Raw genomic sequence first — 24,771 nt, forward strand, 5'->3', positions numbered from 1 at the left:
TGCGTTGTGGCTCAAGATGTCCTAGCTCTTGTTACCATGCACTGAGGACTTGGGATGGTATACAGTGTTTTTTTGTAGAGGGAGGGTATGCATTTCAGATAAAACAAGAGAAGTCTATCATGTTCCTCTGATGGAACACTTCTGAGTCTAGACATCCTTTGAATGTGACATGGCTGCATGGCTTGTTTCACTTATGAACAAGATCTAGACTACTACATTAAGCCTGTGTACAGCCTGAATCTAGAATAGATATCTTTGAGGCCTCTTTGAGATAGATGAAGGCCTGTAGTATCCTAAGATGGATACTCCTTCCAGGGTCTATTTTTTCTATTTGCTACTAATAAGTGTTGAGTCACTGGCTAATTCTGAAGAACAGTTTGGTGCATTATAATTGGGTCTGTGACTTATGGAGTATGAAGACTGTCAGGTGGTCTCTTAGCTATGTCATTGCTGTAGAAGCAGAGAAAAACACCTGGTGACCAGCATCTCCGGCATACAGCAGAACAGGGGAGCCAAAAGCATAAACCAACTAGGAAGAAATACTGGGTTTTCCCAGTCATTTTTTTTTCAGTTTACTTTATTAAAGATGGCAGGGAAATGAGCTTTGTCCCCAAATGTTGGAAGGGAAGTCTGTTGTCCACATCTCTTCTAATATTCAGTATGTAAAGTCTTATCCACCACAGCTCTGCCCTGATATGAAATGGTTCATTATAGTCAGTGAACCACAAAATTGTCTGGGTAAAGGGGCAGAATTCAGAATCAGGAGCCAGATGTACAGGCTGTCTGACTGCCTGCTACTAGAAGGACAGAAACCCAGCCCTTTGTCTTCATTGGATTGTTGGAAGGTCAGTGTGTTTATATGCCTGAGTTTCTCAACCTCGTGAGGGGAAGGACAAAGGCAGTCTGGCAGGCACATATGAAAGACAAAATCTGAATAGGTCCTCAAATGTAAATGGGATGCTGAGCCGCCTTCTTTCTTTGTGTGGCTTCTTCACCTTGTCACCATTGCTTGTGGACAGTTGGCTTTGCTATTTGCTGATTTTATTTGAGTGTGGGTAGTTTTTCTGTACACTGGTCTGTGTCTCTGTCTCTCTAATGCTGGTGAGTGTGAGTATGTTTGTGAGTATAGTCTGTATGAGTGTGTTCTTTCATATTTCGGGATAAGCAGGTAAGGAAACTGGTTTTTGTGAAACAGTTCAGTATCTCTTCGTTGCTTAATGGGCTCCTGCGCTAGACAACATAATCTTTTATCACTTGATCCTTTGTGTTTTATGTGTTCCTTTGTAGATTTTTTTCCCATTTATTACTCTCCCTCTTCCTCCCCCCTCCCAGTGTGTGTGTGTGTATTTTATGTGTTCCTTTGTAGATTTTTTCCCATTTATTACTCTCCCTCTTCCTCCCCCTCCCCGTGTGTGTGTGTGTGTGTGTGTGTGTGTTTGCAGGGACAGGCACACTATGGTGCTCGTGTAGAAGGCAACTTGTAGGAATTGATTCTCTCCAGTTATCTTGTGGGTTCCAGGGACTGAACTCGGATCATCAGGCTTGGTGGCAAGTGCCCTCACCCACTGAGCCATCCACTGGCCCTTTCGTAGCTGTTTCATAAAAATTTGGACACAGATTCTCTCTCTTCTTTACTTCTTCTGTTAATATTCACGCTCCTAGTCCTGGTCTGTGTGTTCTTGCTGACTTCCTTTTTGGCTTCCTGACAAGCTCGCATTCCTCTGTCTGTAAATATTGTTCTTCCTAAGCCCTTGGCCTTGCACCCTTTCTAATTCTGTTCTTTCCCAGGAGTCAAGCTCCACCCTCATCACAAATATGTACTCTCCTGACGCCGCTTCCTCCTGCCAGTGTTTCCTGTCCAGTTCTGACTCCTTACCCCATCACTCCAGGTACTTTCCCACCTGTGCTCGTTCTCTCTCTCTCTCTCTCTCTCTCTCTGTCTCTGTTTCTGTCTCTCTGTCTCTCTCTTTCTTTGTCCACACACACTCTCATGAGTGTGTGAGTGAGTGTGTGTGTGGGTGTGTGGGTGTGTGTGTGTGTGTGTGTAGAGGCCAGAGGGTGTCTCTCTCTATTACTCTTCACCTTACTTCTGAGATAGTGCCTCACACTTAGCCTGGAACCCACCCATTTAAATCGGCCAGACTGCCTAGCCAAGATGCCCTGGGGATCCTTTTTTACAGGGGTGCTTCGGGGCTGAACCCATGTCCTTGTGTGGTGAGCACTCTATGTACTAAGCCTGGGCTGTTGGAGAGAAAAGCCAACTGTTGCTCACTTAAGAGCCATGTTCACTGATGATGCCTCCTGAATCACCAAAAATTTGAAAAAATTCAGCCCATGCACACATTTTTTTTCAGATATTATTTTATAACATTCATAGCCCTCTTCATATTTACACCCAGTTGTTGTTATTGTTGTTGTTGTTATTGGAATGTATTACATTCCCTGGTAGACTGTTCGGTCCTCAGAGGGAAGGGACTTACCTTAAGCTTAATTGAATCCTGTGGAATACAGCATCATATCACGTACACAGCAGTTACACGATAAATACTAACTAGGACAAGCTGATGAAGTGACTGCTGAATGAAGCAAAGAGGAACAGTTACGGCATAGCTTCCTAAGGTCCTTCATTCTCATTTCACAAGAAGTGGAGGACTTGGAGTGTTTGGGATTAGTGTTCTTAACCTCTAAGGGAATTTATTTATGCCTAGATATATAATGCTAAATGAACTCCTGTGAAACTGTCAGCAAAAAGAGGCTGTTGTGAGCTGTATTAAAAACACCAGACATTTGGTTACTTTGCCTTTGCAAGCTGAAGAGAGAAAATGCTTTGTTTGCTTTCAGTTTCTTGTTGATGGTTCTCTCCTGCCAGATAATCAGGGTTGTATTATTTATCTCCCTAAAAAGACCATCAGAACATGCTGTGTCTTCTTTGAATAGTATGTGGATAATAATTTACTGCCAGAGGACACATTGGGGGAGATTTCTGAAATTGCACAGGAAAGTGTTTCTTTAATCCTCAAATTTGTCAAATGCTTTATAATAATGGAGATCATAATCTCCGGGTTGGAAGGAGAAATAAAATGGTTCTTGGAGATATTTTTTCCTTCCTGAGAAATTGCTATATGAGAAAATGCTTCATTTTTTTCTTTTAAATCCTTTATGCATGCTTTAAGGTCCTCCGGAAATGAGTAGATGGCACTGATTCAGGTCTTTTGTAACACGCTGAACAGTGTTCAGTTCTCTGATTCATAGAGTTAGTGGCCCTGAGCCCTCACGGGTGACTCTTAAAGGCAGTTTGCTTTAATATTGTACTCTCACATACATTTTAAACAGAATGCTTAAATGAGGTCATGATCTTGAGAAATAGCAGTCGTAGGTATCTTGGCCATGCCTTAGAAGTTGTCAGGCAGCCAGGCAGTGCATGGTTACAGGGATGAAGGAGGGCGTGTCTTTAGGCATGATGTCCAGGTTTCATTGGTTTCTTCTGCTGAGGTCATGGCATGTTTCCATTTTCCTCTGTTTTATTCATACTGAAGGATTCTTTTCTTCTTTGTTTGTGAGGTAACCACAAGTTCCAGCTTGCCTTGCAAATGATAACATTATTAATGTCCTTCTGCTTTCCAAGCCATTTATACATTGCCTGCTAACAGCTATTGCTTATTAAGTATCCAGAGCTAGTGCAGTGCTGAGAAGCACGGGAAATATTCAGGTCCAGGAAGGGCACAGATACAGTAATGATCGGTCATTCTAATCACAAACGTGGGCTGTTCTTTCCTAATGCGACCTGGGATTGGTTAAAGGTAGGCTGTCCCTAGCTCATTGCTTTTCATTGCCTGGTGCTGTTTGACAGTTACCCTAAGTCTCAGAGTTAGGGGAGGAACTGGAGGATTAATTTCCTATGAATATATTAGGGAAGGTAAAAACAAGATTTAAAATGAAACAAGTAAATAAAAACATAAAACCAACCATCCTACTACAACCTACAGAAAGAATATTTAGCTATAATTCAGGCACTTTAGAAATTTAATTTTATTTCTTGACAAATAGTGTTACCAAATTTCTTTATTCAAAAGATTTACTATTTTTAATTATATGTGTGTATGTGTCAGAGTATGTGCATGCGACTGCAGTGCCCACAGGAGCCAGAAGAGGGCATGAGCTTTAGAGACTGTTGTCAGCTGCCCTATGTGGGTGTTGAAAACATAACTCTCAGCCTCTGGAACAGCAGTATATCACGTGCTCTTAGCTGCTGAGCTGTTCCTCTAACTCTTTACCAAATTTCTTTTCTTTGTTTTTTTTGTTTTTTGTTTTTTTTTTTTTTTGCTTGTTTGTTTTGTTTCTTGAGATAGGGTTCCTTTGTGTAGTCCTGGCTGTCCTGAACTTGCTTTGTAGACCAGGCTGGCCTCAAACTCAAATAGATCTGCCTGCCTTTGTCTCCTGAATACTGGGACTAAAGGCGTTCACCACCATGTTTGGCACCAAAATTCTTAAATACCGACTTTTGGGATAGGATTTTGCATCTTCTCCCTCCCTAAAGAAACCTGGCTAGTATACATGCAGATTCCGAGGCTCTTGAACAAGAGTTCTCCCTTACAGTTGTGTACCAAGAATTGTACTATGTTCTCACAAACATCCCCCACACCTAAGAGAATAAACTTATTATCTTATATTCTAGCGAGTCTCCAGTTAATAAGTCGCATTGAACAGTTTTTGGATACCAATGAAACACTGTACTTTATGAAAAGTATGGACTGCATCAAAGCTTTCCGGGAGGAAGCCATTCAGGTAAGTGTGCTCACCCATCTTCTATTGCAGCAGCTGTCACAGGGCAGGGGCATGCAGCAGCCCACAAATAAGCCCAGGTTTTGGAAAGCATCCTTCTCACTGTGAATTGTACAGTAAGCCAGGTGGAAATGACTAAACTCACCTGTCATTATGTCTCTCAGGAGGAATGGAGGTAGTGGTGGTAGTGCAGTTCATCCCTCAGGGTTAGCTTTCTATGACACTAGTCTACAAGCTTCACGCGCCTGCTTAAAGAACCGAGAGAAGTCCCATTGTAGCTCCTGGTAGTCCTGTCATTATGAAAGATAAACTAACTCTTTTAGGAAAATTGATGAAGGATGTATATGATCATGCGTGCTGAGAAGGATTTACAGAGATGGAAGTGGGTGTGTGAATGCAGAAGAGACAAAGAACCCTACACACAGTAGCGGTTTCCCAGTGCTGCAGGTGGGTTTTCTTCGGTTTGTTAGGAACTTTTAGAAAACACTTATAAGCCTCTTCCAGATTATTTACGGGGCTTTTTTTTCTCTAAGCAAGAAGTGAGCCAACTTGAAATCGAAGGTGTATTTTTAAACTTGGCAGAGCTGTAGGGTATGTTTTTGTGTAGGTGCTGATTAAATATTTGCTGAATGAACAAATACTTGAATAATTTAGGTGCTTACAAAGAATGACAGGGAAATGAGAAAATGGCTAAAATTAGAATAAAAGGCTCAGAAGTAGATGATGCAAATACTCCACAGATTAAAAACAATGAAATTTTAGAAATGCAGAATCAAGAACAGGCTAAAGGTGGCCCAGATGAGTGCCCTGTTCCCACCACAGGTCGGGTTAGGACTTGGGTGGGAAAACAAAAAGAAGGCTAGGACTGACTGTCTCAGCAGCTGTGTGGACGAGGCCCTGTGCTTCATCTGGCACACACAACAAAGAAGGGAGCAAGATGGAAGAGGAGCAAAAGAGACCAGAGACAGACTGGTCCTTCTTCACGTAGATCTGTGTTAAGAGGAAAATTCGGTTTTTTTTTAAAAGAACATGAAGTTCATCTAAAGAAACAAAATACCAAGCAGATCTTTGCTCCCTAAAGAACTTTCAAATTTTCTGATACATAATGACATATATTTTTCCTTTCCTTCCCCTCTGAGTGTCTTCCTGATTACTGTCAGAGTCTCAGTAGTCCATACTGGCTTAGAACTCTCAATACAGCTGAGGCTGGCCTTGAACTCCTCATTCCCTTTCCTCCATTTCCCCTGTGCTAGGATGATAGGCATGTTCCGGGAAGCCAAGATGAATATGTTTCTTAATTAAAAAAATTTTAGAAATGACATACAGAAATATTTATAACTGAAATAATACAACTGAAATTTACTTTAAAATTACTCGAGCTGTGAGAGGTAGGGGTGTAGACAGAAGAAGATTGGCTGAGTTACTGCTGGGTTAATTCAGCTCAGTGGTAGAGCACTCGAACAGCTGTGCGAGGGCCCATGGTCAGTCTCTGGTCATCACAAAATCAAACAAAGATTGGATAAGTTGACAATTCTTGAAGTTAAATGATCAGTGCATGAGTATCCAATAAATTGTTGTTTTGTTTGAAATTGCCTGTGCTGAAAGCTAAAAATGAAGTTCTAAGCTGCCAAGATCTCTGTGACTCCTGGCTCTGTCTCTGTGCCTTCCATGGGTAGACAGCTCTCTGCTTCAGTTTGCGTTACTGGTTTCCAGTTACTAAAGTGCACTCTTTCTGATGGATTCAAGTGTAGCACATTGGTTGAAGGATGTTTGCTTGCTCTGATGTGCCTCTTGTTCTCCTGTCCACCCCCAGTTTTCAGAAGAGCAGCGCTTCAACCGTTTCCTGGAAGCCCTTCGAGAGAAAGTGGAAATTAAACAATTAAATCATTTCTGGGAAATTGTTGTTCAGGGTAAGATGGTGTTGTTTTCTTCAAATATTTATGCTTCTTAAAATATACATAAAAACTTCCCTTTTTAAAAAGTTTTTCATTTTCGTGTGTGGTGCACATGTATGTGAGTATGCATGTTTGTATGTATGTGGCGCTAGTGTGTGTGTGTGTTCATGTGTGTGTGCACATGGATAAGAAAGCCCATGGTTGATGCTGGAAAACATCTCCATTGCTCTCCATCTTACTTTTTAGATGGAGTTACTCTGATCACCAAAGATGAAGGCCCAGGAAGCTCTGTCACGGCTGAGGAAGCCACAAAGGTATTGAGAGCTTATCTCCTCCATCTACCACGGGGTAGATGAGTTACCCCATGAGGGAGCTCCTAACACAGTGTACACGTTCCTTATCAGCCAAGTCAACTGCCTCAGCTGCAGCTGCACTCTTAGACATGTGTGCAGCCTGTCCGTGTTCCCATGATTGTGTCTCTAGAATCTACTTGTAGCTCTGGCTTCAGTAACTACAGAACCGTTAAATTTCACAATGTATTTCAAAACTTCTTAGCTTGGATCCTAGTATAGGCTGTGACGGACCACTCCTCCACCCCTCTCCTTCCCACCTTAACTTTTTGGTTAAATGACATTTTAAATGTGTGTGTGTGTGTGTGTGTGTGTGTGTGTGTGTGTGTGTGTAGTGGGGTTGGCTACATTCAGTGGTTCATGTCTTCTGGCCCATGGCACATGTATGGATGTCTGATACAACTGCAGGCATTGGTTGTCTCCTACCATCATGTGGGCTCCAGGGCTTGAACTCAGTTTGTCAGACTTGATGGCAAACACTCTTACCCACTGAATCATTGGCTGCACCCTCCCAATCTCTCTCTCTTTTTTTAAAATACTGGTTAAACAGCAAAGGCTAGGGACCCGAGCTCCACAGTAGAGTTATCGGCTAAAATAGCATGCATGAGGTACTGGATTTGTTCCCTTGCACTAAAAACAAAACAAAGAGAGAGACCACTCCAAAGATTTTGCTGGTATGAGACAGGTCTCAGGAATGATTAGTTTGTGGTTTTAAAGCTATTCTTGTGAATATGTAGTGGAGCTGGTAGAGAAAGACTCCTAGTCTAGCACTGGGAATAGCCAGGTGTTTTCAGTGAAATACCCCACATATACATAACCCACAGCTTTTGATTGGCACATTTGTTAGGCTAAGGCCACCTTGTTTGATATATTGAATATTAAATCTGACTCAGCTGTCAGTCAAATATATGTAGCTATTTAGATCAGTAATTCTTCTTTGTACTTGAAGGTTGCAGTGGAATTTTTGTGAAATTAAGTTGAGTAGCTCAGGGTACATAGTTTATAGCACTCTGCCTCAGTTGCAGACACCGGCTGACCTAGTCTCACTAGCACAGAACCTGGCAGATGGCAGTAGACTAACCTGCAGCATGATAGTCACTTGGCTTGGGTGCTAGCACTCTGACCTCTAGCTCAAGTGGTCAGTCAGTTCTGGGTGCATAGGGCTGTGATGAAGACTCAGAGGTGACCACAGTCGTAACGGAGAACTTGTCCTGGGGCTGGAGAATCAGAGTAGCTGTAAGGAATGACAGGGACAAGACTGGAAATGTTCATTATTCCCAGGCCAAATGGAAAGTGCCAGGAATTTTCAACTCAGAAAAGGCATTAGATAGAAACCAAAGTATTATTTGGGAGAGAAGTTAACCAGCAATAATCAAGAATTTTTACTAAGTATTTTAATTTGAAAAGGTTTTTTTTCCTTGCTTATTTATTTACTTTTGTTTGTTTGCTTTTTTTTTTTTTTTTTTTTTTGAGACAGGATCTATAGCCTAGGTTGGTCTCCCCATGTAGCTGAGGAAGGCCTTGAACTTGAAAACAAAATCTTTGTGTGTGTATGTGTGTGTACACCTGTGTGTTCATGCAATGACATGAATGTGGTGGTCAGAAGACAACCTTGGGTGTCATCCTTGTCCTCCTGTTTGAGACAGTGACTCTTCCCACCACCGCCTGTGACAATGTCACTGACCCACAAGCTTCTGGGGCTTCTGCTGTACTTCCCACCGTACTATAGGAACCCTGGGATTACAGATGTGCAGGACAGCCTCCAGCTGTCACATGGCTTCTGGGGATCCAAGTGCAGGTCTTCATGCTTGTGCCGTACATGCCTTATCCACTGGGCCATCTCCTCAGCTTGGCCTTGAGTTCTGACATTGCTGCCTCCATCTTCCCAGTGCTGAAATTACAGGTGTACATCCCCACACTGGTGCCTGCAGTGCTGGGAATTGCATCCAGGGCCTTGCACTTGCTGAAGAAGCACTTCACTACCTGAGCCATGCTGTATAAGTCTTTGTTTTGTTTGTTTGTTTGTTTGTTTGTTTTTTCAATTGGATATTTTATTTATTTACATTTTAAATGTTATCTCCTTCCCCAGTTTCCCCTCTGCAAACCCCCATCCAATTCCCTCTTACCGTGTTTCTATGAGGGTGGTCCCTCAACCCCCTACCCTCTCCTGCCTCACCGCCCTAGCATTCCTCACTGGGGCATCGAGCCTTCACAGGACCAAGGGCCTTTCCTCCCATTGATGCCAGATAAGGCCCCTTCAGCTCCTTCAGTCCTTCTCCTAACTCCTCCATTGGGGTCCCTGTGCTCAGTCCGATGGTTGGCTGGGGGCATCTGCATCTGTATTGGTCAGGATCTGGCAGAGCCTCTCAAGAGACAGCTGTATCAGGCTCCTGTCAGCATGCACTTCTTGGCATCAGGAATAGTGTCTGAGTTTGGTGCCTACATGTGGAATGGATCCCCAGGTGGGGTGGTCTCCTGATGGCCTTTCCTTCAGTCTCTGCTCTACTTTTTATCCCTGTATTTCCTTCAGATAGATGCAATTTTGGGTTAAAATTTTGGACATGGGTGGGTGGCCCCATCCCTCAACTGGAGGGTCATGCTAACCTCTGGATATGGTCTCAACAGGTTCTCCCTCCCCTTTGTGGGGTATTTCAGCTAATGTCATCTCTGTGGGGTCCTGGGAGCCTCTTGCTTTCTTGGCATCTGGGACTTTCTGGTGGCTACCCCAGTTCCCCATGCCCCATTCTGTTTAATTTCCTGACCCTCTGTACATCTCCTCCATCTCTTCCCATACCTGATTCTTCCCCTCTTTTCCCCTCCCCCTCTTCTCTTCCTCCCAAGTCCCTCCCACCCTCTACTTCCCTTGATTATTTTGCCCCTCCTTGTAAGTAGGACTGAAGCAACTACTCTGGTCTTCCTTCCTCCTGAGCTTCATGTGGTCCCTGAGTTGTATCATGGGTGTTCCACATTCTTTACCTAATATTCACTTATCAGTGAATACATACCATGTGTGTTTTTTTTGTGACTGAGTTACCTCACTCAGGATGATATTTTCTAGATCCCTCCATTTGCCTATGAATTTCATGAAGTCATTGTTTTTAATAGCTGAGTAGTATTCCATTGTGTAAATGTACCACATTTTCTGTATCTATTCCTCTGTTGAAGGACATCTGGGTTGTTTCCAGCTTCTGGCTATTATAAATAAGGCTGCTATGAACATAGTGGAGCATGTGTCCTTATTACATGTTGGAGCAACTTCTGGGTATATGCCCAGGAGTGGTATAGCTGGGTCCTCAGGTAATGCTATGTTGAATTTTCTACTGCGAGACTGATTTCCAGAGTGGTTGTACCAGCTTGCAATCCTACCAACAATTCCTCTTTCTCCACATCCTTGCCAGCATCTGCTGTCATCTGAGTTTTTGATCTTAGCTATTCTGACTTGTGTGAGGTGGAATTTCAGAGTCGTTTCGATTTGCATTTCCCTGATGACTAAGGATGTTGAACATTTCTTTAGGTGCTTCTCAGCCATTTGAGTTTCCTCAGATAAGAATTCTCTGTTTAGCTCTGTTCCCCATTTTTAAATAGGTTTATTTGGTTCTCTGGAGTCTAACTTCTTGAGTTCTTTGTATATATTGGATATTAGCTCTCTATAGGATATAGGATTGGTAAAGATCCTTTTCCAATTTGCTGGTTGCCATTTTGTCCTATTGATAGTGTCCTTTGCTTTACAGAAGCTTTGTAATTTTATGAGGTCTCATTTGTCAATTCTTGATCTTAGAGCATAAGCCATTGGTGTTCTGTTCAAGAACTTTTCCCCTGTGCCCATGTGTTCAAGGCTTTTCTCCACTTTCTCTTCTATTAGGTTCAGTGTCTCTGGTTTTATGTGGAGGTCCTTGATCCACTTGGACTTGAGCTTTGTACAAGGAAATTAAGAATGAATCAATTTGCATTTTTTTACATGCTGACCACCAGTTGAACCAGCACTACTTGTTGAAAATGCTGTCTTTTTTCCACTGGATGGTTTTAGCTCCTTTGTCAAAGATCAAGTGACCATAGGTGCGTGGATTCATTTCAGGGTCTTCAATTCTATTCCATTGATCTACCTGTCACTATACCAATACCATGTAGTTTTTATCACTATTGCTCTGTAGTACAGCTTGAGGTCAAGGATACCTTGAAGGTCCTTCGCATACCTGATTCTTCCCCTCTTTTCCCCTCCCCCTCTTCTCTTCCTCCCAAGTCCCTCCCACCCTCTACTTCCCTTGATTTTTTTCTTCCTCCTTGTAAGTAGGACTGAAGCATCTTTTATTGTTGAGAATAGTTTTCGATATCTTGGTTTTTTTTGTTATTCTAAATGAATTTGAGAATTACTCTTTCTAACTCTGTGAAGAATTGAGATGGAATTTTGATGAGGATTTCATTGAATCTGTAGATTGCTTTCAGCAAGATGGCCATTTTTACTATATTAATCCTGCCCATCCATGAGCATGGGAGATCTTTTCATCTTCTGAGGTCTTCAGTTTCTCTCTTCAGAGACTTGAAGTTCTTGTTGTATAGATCTTTCACTTGCTTGGTTAGGATCACACCAAGATATTTTATATAATTTTTGACTCTTGTGAAGGGTGTCATTTCCGTAATTTCTTTCTCAGCCTGTTTATCCTTTGAGTATAAGAAGGCTACTAATTTGTTTGAGTTAATTTTATATCCAGCCACTTTGCTGAAGTTGTTTATAAGCTGTAGGAGTTCTCTGGTGGAATTTTTGGGGTCACTTAAGTATACTGTCATATCATCTACAAATAGTGATATTTTGACTTCTTCCTTTCAAATTTGTATCCCTTTGACCTCTTTTTGCTGTCTAACTCCTCTGGCTAGGACTTTGAGTACTATATTGAATAGATAGGGAGAGAGTGGGCAGCCTTGTCTAGTCCCCAGTTTTAGTGGGATTGCCTCAAGTTTCTCTCCATTTAGTTTCATGTTGGCTACTGGCTTGCTGTATATTGCTTTTACTGTGTTTAGGTATGGGCCTTGAGTTCCTAATCTTTCCAAGGCTTTTAACATGAAAGGATGTTGAATTTTGTCAAATGTTTTTTTCAGCATCTAATGAAATGATCATGTGTTTTTTTTTTTCTTTGAATTTGTTTATGTAGTGGGTTACATTGATGGATTTCTGTATATTGAACCATCCCTGCATCCCTGGGCTGAAGCCTACTTGATTGAGGTGAATGATCATTTTTATGTGTTCTTTTGAGAATTTTATTGAGTATTTTTGCATCAATATTCGTAAGGGAAATTGGTCTGAAATTCTCTTTATTTGTTTGGTCTTTGTGTGGTTTTGGTATCAACCTAACCTATGTGGCTTCATGGAATAAATTGGGTAGTGTCCTTTCTGTTTCTATTTTATGGAATAGTTTGAAGAATATTGGTGTTAGGTCTTCTTTGAAGGTCTGATAGAATTCTGCATTAAAACCATCTGGTCTTATGCTTTTTTTTGGTTGGGAGACTTTTAATGACTGTTTCTATTTCTTTAGGGTTTATGGGACTGTTTAGATTGTTTATCTGATCCTGAGTTAACTTTGGTACCTGGTGTCTGTCTAGAAAATTGTGCATTTCATCCAGATTTTCCAGTTTTCTTTAGTATAGGCTTTTGTAGTAGGATCTGATGAGTTTTTTTAATTTCCTTAGTTCCTGTTGTTATATCTCCCTTTTCATTTCTGATTTTGTTAATTTGGGTACTGTCTCTGTGCCCTCTGGTTAGTCTGGCTAAGGGTTTATCTATCTTGTTGATTTTATCAAAGAACCAGCTCTTGGTTTTGTTGATTCTTTGTATAGTTCTTTTTCTTCTACTTGATTGATTTCAGCCCTGAATTTGATTATTTCCTGCTGTCTACCCCTCTTGGGTGTATTTGCTTCTTTTTGTTCTAGAGCTTTCAAGTATCCTATCAAGCTGCTAGTGTATGCTCTCTCCAGTTTCTTTTTGTAAGCACTTAGACCTATGAGTTTTCCTCTTAGCACTGCTTTCATTGTGTCTCATAAGTTTTGGTATGATGTGCCTTCATTTTCATTAAATTCTAAAAAGTCTTTAATTTCTTCCTTGACCAAGTTATCATTGAGTAGAGTGTTGTTCAGCTTCCATGTATATGTGCGATTTCTGTCGTTTTTGTTGTTATTGAAGACCAGCCTTAGTCCGTGGTAATCTGATAGGATGCATGGGATTCTTTCAACCTTCTTGTATCTCTTGAGGCCTGTTTTGTGACGGACTATATGGTCAGTTTTGGAAAACGTACCATGAGATGCTGAGAAGGTGGATTCTTTTGTTTTAGGATGAATGTTCTATAGATATCTGTTAAATCCATTTGGTTCATAACTTTTGCTAGTTTCACCGTGTCTCTGTTTAGTTTCTGTTTCCATGATCTGTCCATTGATGAGAATAGGGTGTTGAAGTCCCCCACAATTATTTAATGTATGATGTGCAATGTGTTTGAGCTTTAGTAAGTTTCTTTTATGAATATGAGTGCCCTTGTATTTGGAGCATAGATCTACAGAATTCAGAGTTCATCTTGGTAGATTTTTTCCTTTGATAAGTATAAAGTGTCCTTCCTTATCTTTTTTTGATAACTTTTGGCTGAAAGTCGATTTTTTTTCGATATTAGAATGGCTACTTCAGCTTGTTTCTTGGGACAATATGCTTGGAAGATTGTTTTCCAGCCGTTTTCTCTGAGGTAGTGTCTGTCTTTCTCATTGAGGTGCGTTTCCTGTATGCAGTACAATGCTGGATCCTGTTTACATACCCAGTCTGTTAGTCTGTGTCTTTTTAAGCCAAGGGCATTGAGTCCATTGATGTTAAGAGATATTAAGGAACAATGATTTGTTGCTTCCCGTTATTTTTGTTGTTAGAGGTGGAATTATGTTTATGTGGCTATCTTGGGTTTGCTGAAAGAAGATTACTATCCTGGTTTTTCTAAGGTTACATAGTTTTCCATTTATTTTCCTTTGTATGGCTGGACTTGTGGAAAGATATTGTGTAAATTTGGTTTTGTCTTGGAATATCTTGGTTTTTCCATCTATGGTAATTGAGAGTTTTGCTGGGTATAGTAGCCTGGGCTGGCATTTGTGTTTTCTTAGGGTCTGTCTGACATCTGCCCAGGATCTTCTAGCTTTCATAGCCTCTGTTGAGAAGTCTGGTGTAATTCTGATAGGTCTGCCTTTATGTTACCTGATCTTTTTCTTTTACTGCTTTTAATATTCTTTCTTTGTTTTGTGCATTTGGTGTTTTGACTATTATGTTATGGGAGGAATTCCTTTTCTGGTCCAATCTATTTAGAGTTCTTTAGGCTTCTTGTATGGTTTTTTTTGGCATCTCTTTCTTCAGGTTAGGGAAGTTTTCTTTTATAATTTTGTTGATGATATTTACTGGCCCTTTAAGTTGGGAATCTTTGCTTTCTTCTATACCTATTATCCTTAGGTCTTGTCTTCTCACTGTGTCCTGGATTTCCTGGATATTTTGTGTTAGGAGCTTTTTGAATTTTGCATTTTCTTTGACTATTGTGTCAATCTTCTCTATGGTATCTTCTGCCCCTGAGATTCTCTCTTTTATCTCTTGCATTCTGTTGGCAATGCTTGCATCTATGACTCATGATTTTTTTCCTAGGTTTTCTATCTCCTGGGTAGTCTCCCTTTGTGATTTCTTTATTGTTTCTATTTTCATTTTTGATCGTGGATGGTTTTGTTCAGTTCCTTCACCTGTTTGGTTGTGTTCTCCTGTAGTTCCTTAAGGGAGTTTTATGTTTCCTCTTTGAAGTCTTCTACCTGTTTACCTGTGTTCTCTTATATTTCTTTAAGGTAATTATTTATGTCCTTCTTAAAACCCTCTATCATCATCATGAGATGTGATTTTAAAAGAGAGTCTTGCTTTTCTGGTGTGTTGATGTATCCAGGGCTTGCTGTAGTGGGAGAACTGGGTTCTGATTATGCCAAGTAACCTTGGTTTCTGTTGCTTATATTTTTGCACTTGCCTCTCGCTATCTGATTATGTCTGGTGTTAGCTAGTCTTGTTGTCTCTGAATGTGGCTTGTCCCTCCTGTAAGCCTGCGTCTCAGCTTCCTGGGAGACTAGTTCTTTCCAGGAGGAATTTGGGTATGGAGAGCTCTGGCACAGGGTCAGCTCTGGGTCGCAGATAGAAACCAGAAGTATCCTATTCCTGGCTGCTCCTCAGTTCCTGTGTCCTCTGCATATGTCTTTGTTCATGAACAGCCATGGGCCTGCCCTTGAGAATGGAGATCATAGCGCTCAGAAGAATATTCTGCCATCTCAGTGTTCCACAATGTCTGGAGCCACTTCTGCCACAGTCAGTACCGAGTGCCACGGGCTTGAGATTGTCGCTCAAATGTGTGGCTTCATTTCTGTTTATCACTTTGTACAGTGCTGTAATCAATCAGTGTCCTCAAACACTAATACAATAGAGGGAGGGAGAGAAGGAGAGAGAGAGAGAGAGAGAGAGAGAGAGAGAGAGAGAGAGAGAGAGAGATCTGTTTAACCCAGATCTTATAAAAAGAAAGAAATTCTGTTTTTCTGCATTTAAACTTGGCTTAAAGGTAGACTAGAAAATAAAAAAGTGACCTGCATTGGGAAAATGTCTGTCATCACATTGTATTACCCTACAACTTGATCTTTTTAAAGAAGGGAGAGCACCATTAAGTTTTTCAGGTTTTCTGCCTCCACTTGCAGGAACACACAAACGGAGTGGGTATAAACTTTTTAAGTCTAGTCAGGGAGGATATCAAGTCATACACTGGTAAAGACAGGTACTTGATTGCCTTTATCCTTCTTGATGATGGGTGCTAGCTACCAATGACCCATGACCTTATAAAGTTAAAAATAACAGAATGTATATCTTCAAAAGCAAAGGCTGTCTCAAGATAATATTGTTAATAGAATAAATTTATCTCTTGTCAATCTCTGTTCCCAACAGATGATAAGACTCATCTGGACACAATTATGCAAATTGTAAGGGAGATGGGTGCCTTGGGTCCTGCCTCTCACCACTGTTTCAGTGTCTTGTCCGGCACAGAAAGGTCTAGCTGACTTTAAGAAACCTGCTGTGTCATTCAAGGCTTTCACCTGATTAGATGAGGCTTAGTAACGTTATCAAGGGTATTCTTAAAGTCAGCTTTTATAAATCTTTATCTTACCTACAAAACACCATCCCAGCAACATCCAGACAGCATTTGAGGGGACAGCTGGGCTTTAGGCCCAGGGAGTAAAGCTTTGCCAGTCAGCTCCTGCTAAACATAGTAAGTTCACATATAAGTTAATTCTAATCATGCATTTTGAAAATCTGTGGTCTTGGTGAGATTAACTACATATTCTAGTTTTTACAGAAAGTGAGGAATGCTGTTGTTCGAAAGGTAGGATTTCCTTCCAGCAACACACGTTAGTCAGAAATGTCTCGTCTCAGTGAACATGTAGTTAGTGAAGGTAGGGATCTAAAAGGACACGGCACTTTCAGATTGTGTGAGGCTTATTCTATGTTGCATGTGTGGTGTCTTCTAAAGAGCACAGAGCCTGTGCATCAGTTTTAATGGCTGATGATTAAGCTTTAGAGGGAAATGTCAGCGAATTGTTAGGGATAAGGTAGAGTCCTTAGATGATTCCAGTATCACCAGAAGTGGTTCAGTTGCAGGTCAAGACAACTCTGGGTATGTTGCCATCTTTGAGTAGAGATAGCACAGTGGATACAGGTAGGAGAAGTTCCTCTCCTGTCCCTGGCTGCCTGGTGCCTTGTTGCTTGTTGAACAGTGTTTCACTACCAGTAAATCTCCACTTTATGTCAGTTGAGAAGCCAAGAAATGCAGCTGAGTCCGTGGAGTACCAGCTCTGTGCGAGGCTCTTTGGTGTGCACTATCTTATAGCCACTGCAAAAGTACGTTGCACATCAGCCTTGCAGATTCCGTTTTGCATCAAGAAAACACTATTTTCTTTTTTTTCTTCACATTTTTAGTGCTTCTACCAATTTAATATTTTTATGTATGTCTGTGTATGTACACATGTGAGTGTAGTGTATGTATATAGCTGTATATGGAGTGCATGTGCCTGTGTATACATGGAGGTCAGAGGAAGATATCTTCCTTCAAATTTAAGAGCACAGAGGCTCAGATATCCTGCTTTGTCATTCTCCACTGTATTCCTTTGAGACAGGGACTGTCATGATTTTGCTATGATAAAACACTATAACCAAAACCAACTTAGGGATGAAAGGGTTTATTTGACTTCTACTTCTAGGTTACAGTCCCTCATTGTGGGACTGAAGCAACTGGTCATAACCAAGAGCAGAGAATGAGAGGATACATGCTTATCTATGTTCCCCAGACAAGGAATATTTTGATCATATGCTTTTCTTTTCCCCAACTCCTCCCAGATCTTTCTTACCTCCCTACTCACCCACCTTCATGTTCTTTCCCTCCTTCATCTCAAAAATCAGTAATAAAACCAAATATCAAAAGAAACAATGACAAAAAATATTGAAATAAAACAAAGAGCCTGCCCCCACCTCCCAAAAGCCCTAGTCTGTTTAAGTTAGCCAGCTACTCCTGGGCACAGGGCCTGACCTGGAGTGTGTTTGGTATGCCCTGTGACACTTAATTGGAAAAAAACTGAGTTTCACTTTCTCAGTAGGCATCCATTGCAAATAGCTTCTTGGTTAGGGGTGGGACTTATGTCTACTTCCTTTCTATAGTGCTGTGATTTTGCCTGGCTTGCACCTATGCAGGTTTTATGCATGCTCTGCAGTCTCTGTGGGTCCATATGTATTTTTGCCCTTTTGTGTCTGGAGGACATTGATTCTTTGGTGTCATCCACAACCTCTGCCTCTTAAGGTCTTTCTGCCTCCTCTTCATTTAGATCCCTGAGCCTTGAGGGGAGGAGTGTGATACAGATACCCTGAGGACTGACTGCTTCAAACTTCCTCCTTCTCTCTGCACATTTATTGCAAGAAGACGCTTCTCTGATGAGGTCGGGCCATGCACTGACCTATGGGCATAGCAGTTTCATTAGAAGTCATATTATTGTTCTATTCCTTTAGCAGAATAGTAGCTGGTTTCCCCTAGGCACAATGACTTAGCCTCAGATTCTTGGCCACTTTTGCAGTGTCAGGTGTGGGTTCCGTCTCATGGGGTGGACCTTAAACCAATCGGAAAGTGTTTGGTTATTACCATAACACTTGTGCTATTATTACACTAGTATATCTTGTAGGCAGATCACACCTGGCTATTTATGTGGGTTCTGGGATCTGAATTCAAGTACTCATGTATGTAGCAAGTATTCTTACCACCTTTGTAGCCCTTAATTTAGTATTTACATCAAATGTTTATGTGATAGTATTTTAACTTATAAAGAACTTCCACAGTGTGTGATATTCATTTAGGACACGTGTGTACATATCATATTCAGTAAGAGTAGGAAATAATGGGAATAAAATTTTATATTTATTTACCTGCAGAACCAGTGGTTCCCACTGCCACTCTGTGATCTTCACATTGACCTTCTAAGAACCGGCAAGAGTGAAATACTATCCTCTTACCACTGGGAAGCCAAGCCCTAGAAAGGTTAAACGGGGTTATACTGTGAGCTCTTAGAGGCAGCAAGAAGATTAAAATGCTAGTTTCTGTGCACTGCACTGGGCCTTTGTTCCTAAGTGAATGAATGGTCTTATCAGTAGAACCTTTGACCAGAAGTTACTAAAACACCTGTCTCCATCTGCTTCATTTCCACACGTTACTGCACTGCTGAGCGGTGCTTACTGTGACCTAAAGACCGTGAAGTAGAGCCCGAGCTGTGATTCCTCCTCAGACTGCATCCTGTCATTGTCTCATGTGCAAAATTAGTTGTCCTCTGACCTCCTACACAGTGTAGTGTGTATGTATTTTTATTTTATGTCTATATGTATTTTGCTTGCATGTATGTATGTGCACTGTGTGTGTGCCAAGTGCTCTCAGAGTCAGAAGAGGGTATCGGATCCCCTGGAACCCATGTTACAGACAGCTGTGAGCCTAACTCAGGTCCTCTGGAAGGGCAGTAAGTGCTCTTAACTAGTGAGGCCGTCTTGAAAGAACTGTTTCTTTCTAGGCATGGCAATGCTTGCCTGTAAACCCAGTCCTCATGAGGCTGAGGTAGGGTCCTGAGCTCAAGGCCAGTCTGAGATGCACATCCAGACCTTGTCTACAAAAGGAATACAAAAGGAAAAAGGGGGGGGCAGGGAGAGGGGGTAAGGGGGAAAAGAGAGAGAGAAAGAGAGAGAGAGAGAGAGAGAGAGAGAGAGAGAGAGAGAGAGAGAGATGACTGACTTTTTTAACTTTTGGGTGTCTCTGTTAGACCCTGTGAATGTTTCTTTTGTTCCTTTCTGCTTTAAATCATTAATGTCATTTTTTTCTGGATGTGAGGTGGTGGTGAAAGTGGTGTGTGTGTTCTTTAAGTTTTACCTAATGGTTATTGAAAGCTTTTTTTGTCTTGTTTTCTCTCTCTCTGTCTCTGTCTCTGTCTCTGTCTCACAATTTAGACCTGGCTATCCTGGAACTAGCTTTGTAACCTGCCTCTGGGGTTAAATGCATGTGCTACTCCACACAGCAAGCTTGGTGATTTTTACATTTAAACATTTTATTAAGGTAGAAATACATGTAGGAAACATTCACAAGCATCATGTGTGATCATATGTATATAACTTGATGGATTCTTACATATCATATACCTGAATGTCTGCTGCCCAAGAGGTTCCCCAGGACCTTTCCAGTCAGACCTTCACATCTCCTGCTTAACCACTGCTGACTGTCCTGAGAGCCTTTCTGTCCGCTCCTGGCCCTCATGTACTTGGAGTCATATACTTGGCCTGCCCTTTGTGATGTTCTACTGTACTCTCGCCAGTGTTCTGGCTGGGTAGTGTCCCTGTTAATGGCTTTATTGTAGATCAGACATTTCTCCTGATGACAGGCATTAGGTTTGTTTTGGAGATTTTGACATTTGCAAATGAAGACAGATATTCTAGTACACACTTGCATATAAGTTGCATATAATCCCTATAACTAGAGTATTTACACTTACATAAGCATTTGTGCCTGCCTTTGTTCATCTGAGGCTAAGCACAAACCTGTGAGTTAGAAGAGGGGTTTGGGGATAATTAGTTTTAAGATGGTCAGGTCCTTGTCCAGGGCTCCTAAGAAACCAGCCAAGCTAACGTTTTGGCTGTGTTTTCCACCCTGGGCTGCACAGTTCTTCTGCTGCAGTCTGTCCTTATGAAGGAAATAAGCTGTGTATGTCATTTTGGTAACCTTGTGGTTTTTAGGGCAGAGTTCATGTAGCTCCTGCTGGCTTTAACTTGCTGTAGAGTAGAGGATGACTTTGAACTCCTGATCCTGCTTTCTTCACCTCAGATCAAACTACCACATCTGGCTTTGTTTTGTTTGTTCTTTGTTTTCTTGACTTTTGCTGTAGTGTTGGGGATTGGACTCAGGGCTTTGTGCATGCTAGACAATCTCTGTATCACTACTGATGATTTACAGGGTCTGTAGTCACTAGACAGTGCCCAGTAAAAGCCTTGGGAGTTTGTTTTGAAGCAAAAGTCTCACTTTATGGTCCAAGTTAGCCTGGAACTCCCTGTGTACATCTGGTTGGTTTGGAACTCGCAGCAATCCACTTGTCTCCACCTCCAAGCGCTGTTGCTGTGTGTGTGAGGCACCACAGCCATGTGTTTTTAATATGGGTGTTGATAAAGTTCTGGTTGTTAGCTTTTAGTCTTAATGGAGGAATAAGACTAGCAGTTCCTTTGCAGGGGTTATTGATTCCATTTCTCTGAATGTGGCCAGCTGAGTCTGGTGTACTTAGAGATAGTACTGTTTTTTCATTTCATAATGATCTTTAGACAAGGAGGCTCTTTGTGGTAACGCCTAGTAAATGATGGTGGTTTGAGGAGGGGAATGTGTGTCACCCAAGTGTCCGTTCTGGGTTTTCTCCACTTCAGCATATTGCAAAGGAAAAGGAACAACAGAAGACAGGAGTGACTCTTACCCCTTTCTGCTGCGGTCTGAGAAGTTGGTTCTTTGATAAAGCAAGCCAGTCCTTGAGTGCTGCCTCTCTAGCTTGCCTGTCACCACACAGGCTAGAAATTACCTGCTGTTAAAACTGAAGAGGAGTGGTCTGTGGAAGAGATCAGCCTTGCCTGGGGATTTGGGGAAGATAAGGAGGCAGCACAGCCTTTAGCCATAATCTGCTTATTCAGGAATGAGAGCAGATCTGTCAGGGAGTCAGCTGCAGATGTTCCACGCTTGGTGGAAAGTTGGGCTTTTCTTTTCTCCGTTCTTTTCCCTGCTGCTCTGCTCTTCCTAGGAGTTTGGCCACATCTCAGAGATGTGCCGTTTGTGTTTAATTATATATACCACAGCCATACCGTGCAGTCAATCCTATCTCAAGTTATCCTTTAATTATACTATGGAGAGGCCTTGCAGGAAGGGAGGCTGTGGGAATTGGAGCTTTTAGAAGATGAATGCCAAGATGCATTAGGACTTTCCTAGATTCATCCAGGAGTACCCACCATGTTTCAGGTTACTGAGGTGCAAAATGTAGTGGGCTGCTGCCCTGGGGTTTGTCGTCTCTTTGGAAGGTACTGGATATTTGTGGCCCCAGAGGATATAGCACGAACCAGCTGTACCTTTTATCCTTATCAGCCTAAGTCAGTAAGTCTCAGCTCTGTATCTGTGATATGTGGAACGTGTCTGTGTTAGTTAGTGATAATGAGTGGAAGGGCCAAGGTAGGAGGTAATCGTTATAGTATAATAATCAGGACAACTATGAAGAGTCAGTCAAGAATCAGGGACGAGCATATCTTATTTTTTAACCTTTGACACAATAAACCATGACACAGTAAGCCATGTGCAAAACTTCATTTATCTGCATTTGGCTCTCAGATATCTTTATTAATATCACCCAGAATAAATATATAGTATCAGTGAAACCTAAGCTGCATTACAGTTTTGTTCAGATTGTCTGCCCTGGATTTTCTCTCTGATAGTGTTGATCTCAACTCTGTACAGGATCTAGTGGAGGGTCACTAAAGGACTATGGGAAGATCTGTAATGTCCTTAAAGAATCTCAGGCAAAATGGGGATCAACAGGAAGTGAGGAAAAAAGCCCAGGAAAGAGTAGCTGTCAACAGACTGTCATGGCTTCTGTCCCAGTGCTGAGAACAGAGCCAGTGCGCGCGCGTGTGTGTGTGTGTGTGTGTGTGTGTGTGTGTGTATGCATGCATGTGTTTGTGCCTGAGCAGAGCATGCTCCTGGGATGTTCTGTGTGCAGCCTCTTATTTAATGGGAGACTGTGCTTTACAGTTTGTTAAGGAGATATTTATAGTACATCCTGAGTTTCAAAGGTCATGGTCATCCCCATGGTTCATAAAAATAATAGGGATTCATAGGGAAAACAATTCTTGCCAGTTTTCATGTTAGGAAAGCAAGAAACCTGCAAGTACATGTTTCCTCTGTTGCATGGAGGCAGGGTTGAACTGGAAGGCTTGCTTACCACACAGAATAACAGAAACCCATGCCTACCTCCACTACCCCATTTAAAATACTTCAGCAGGCTCATCTCACCTTACCTGGAGTACAGATGCTACAGGAAAGTCACCTTCTGTTTGGGACAGTAGGTTTTTAGACCACATTTTACATGCAGTTGCCATATGTCCCAAAGTCTGAAAAGATCCCCCGCAAAGGGGCAAAGGGGGAAGGGTGAGGAATGATGCTCAGATAATTCCCAGAGCCACTCAGTACGTTTAAAAGTCGGACTGTCACTCTGGATCCTTAACAGACTCTTCAGTGTCTCTGCTGTAGTTCACCAATGTGGAGTGTTTTCATCAGCCTGTTTTCAAACTATCTCTAACACAAACAGAAGATTTTCACAAAAGATCAGACAGCGTCCCAAGCTTGCCCATTTTGTTCATCCATTTTGTTCTCCATTGATGTTTGTCTTCAGTTTTGTTCAGGAATAGATGATTATAATCTTGCCAAATTCTTCTGCTCCTTTCAAATGAGACAAGATTTTATTTGGGAAAGGGGTTTTATTATTTTCTTAGTCTGAACATGCCAACGCACCCTGGGTGAAGAGATGAGATATCGGGTGTGCGAATGCTCGTCTTTACCAAGCACTGGTATTTCCCCTTCTCCACAAGAACTCTGTCTGGTGAGAGTCAGTGTGGACTCTGAACCCTCAAAACTAGCCCTCATGTTAAGAGACCAAGGAGCACTTGCTCAGCTCCTGCATCTCAGAGCCTTTCTGTGTTTGCCTGTTCTTTTTGTCAAAAAAGACAAAAATGATCATTTTATTGTCATGACTGACTTTCTGTTTATAGTTTCTGGCCCCCAAAGACAAAGCAAAAGAAGATACAACCGGACTTGAAGAAGGTGGTGATGTGGATGATTTAGTAAGTACTTTAAATATGTGCCAGGTGTTTAAAGATTGAGTTATCTGAGCTGTAAATACAGCCACCAAACCTGTCATCGCAGACATGTTTTTTATTTGTACGTTAATTTCACACACACCAGACATGCCTTGTACTGTTAATTATTACCATTTCGAATTTAATCGTATAGGTAATTTCATAATTGGAATTCCTGTGTTCTTTGGTTTCAATTATAGTGTTCATTCAGATTAATCCTCCCCTCTGAAGAGCTAAAAAAGAGCCAGGGAGGCTATTCCCTTAGTAGAAAATGTTATAATTTACTGAAATTGTTCTTAACCAGAAATAAGCAGTTTGTGTGGGTTGACAAACACAAACATCCTTTAAAAAGCCCACTTCCTAAATGTTCTCAATTAGTTTAATAGAAACAAAGCAGACTGAAGACGCCACACCATGCAGTGGGTGCTGGGGAGCTGCAGATGTGGGCCTTTGCAGCCGTGTTTGGGAGACCATGCCCTTCAGTGTCACAGGAAAACTGGGGGGAGGACCACACTCTGCTATCAGCCTTTTTGTGGAAAAGTTTTTAGGGCTTAAATGAGAAGATATTTGGTGTTTAAGTCCTAAAATAGTTGGCAGAGAATACCAGTACAGGTTTGTGTGTAGTCACCAGTACAGCTTTCATTCACCCTTTAACTGGAACTGCAGGTCTGAGGGTGGCCTGGCTCCTTTCTGAATATGCTGTTCTTGTTTACAGCTGGACATGATATAGATCATGGATGTGTGGAGAACCCAAGAGTGCCAGTTGCTGAGAGCTCCAATAGCATCCCTGAGGCCATGCGGGGGACATGAAGCTCTGGCCACCATCCTAGCAGACAACTTGGGAGTGAGTCACTCCAGGTCTCTACAGAGTTACCACAAGCACATATATTACAAGGAATAACTTAGACCCTATTCAAATTTATAAAGAGTCATTATTTTCTGATTGGTATCATTTCTTGTGTGAAGTCTCATTCCTTTTGGTATATTATACATATGCATAGAAGTTTCTGGAAAGTAGACTTCATCCTACCCTGATGTGAGTCAGGTGAGGTTAGTGGACTCTTTTGGAGCCATAACATGGCCCCAGGTGAGATTCTCAGCCCTCTTCAGGAGTCATTCACTGAGTCTGCCAGTGGCAAGGACGACTCATGCAGAGGGAGCAGCAGTGCCTAGTTTTTACCAGGAAAGCATTTGGGGAAGGTCATAAGTAATAGCTGACCTTGAAGCATTTTCACCACCACTTTAGCTTGTTCAGGTGACTTTGACGGGTGGG

General features: G+C 41.7%; 1 protein-coding gene across 3 annotated transcripts in view; it reads left to right on the forward strand.

The window, feature by feature from the left end:
* Xrcc5 (X-ray repair cross complementing 5) overlaps positions 1–24,450 on the forward strand; it is a 98,070-nt gene extending 73,620 nt beyond the window's left edge. For 2 of the 3 annotated variants that reach the window (XM_028760676.1, XM_028760677.1), the window contains exons 17-21: positions 4,676–4,785; positions 6,596–6,692; positions 6,924–6,991; positions 23,412–23,483; positions 24,214–24,450. In XM_028760676.1, the coding sequence (XP_028616509.1) occupies positions 4,676–4,785; positions 6,596–6,692; positions 6,924–6,991; positions 23,412–23,483; positions 24,214–24,228 (362 nt within the window). In that variant the 3' untranslated portion in view covers positions 24,229–24,450. Of the gene's footprint in view, positions 1–4,675; positions 4,786–5,105; positions 5,406–6,595; positions 6,693–6,923; positions 6,992–23,411; positions 23,484–24,213 lie in introns of those variants that run through there. The other variant, XM_028760678.1, reaches the window with a different exon arrangement.
* Positions 24,451–24,771: the final 321 nt, after the last annotated feature.

This window comes from Grammomys surdaster, unplaced genomic scaffold, assembly GCF_004785775.1.
Source record: "Grammomys surdaster isolate TR1022 unplaced genomic scaffold, NIH_TR_1.0 126546, whole genome shotgun sequence".
Classification (NCBI taxonomy): domain Eukaryota; kingdom Metazoa; phylum Chordata; class Mammalia; order Rodentia; family Muridae; genus Grammomys; species Grammomys surdaster.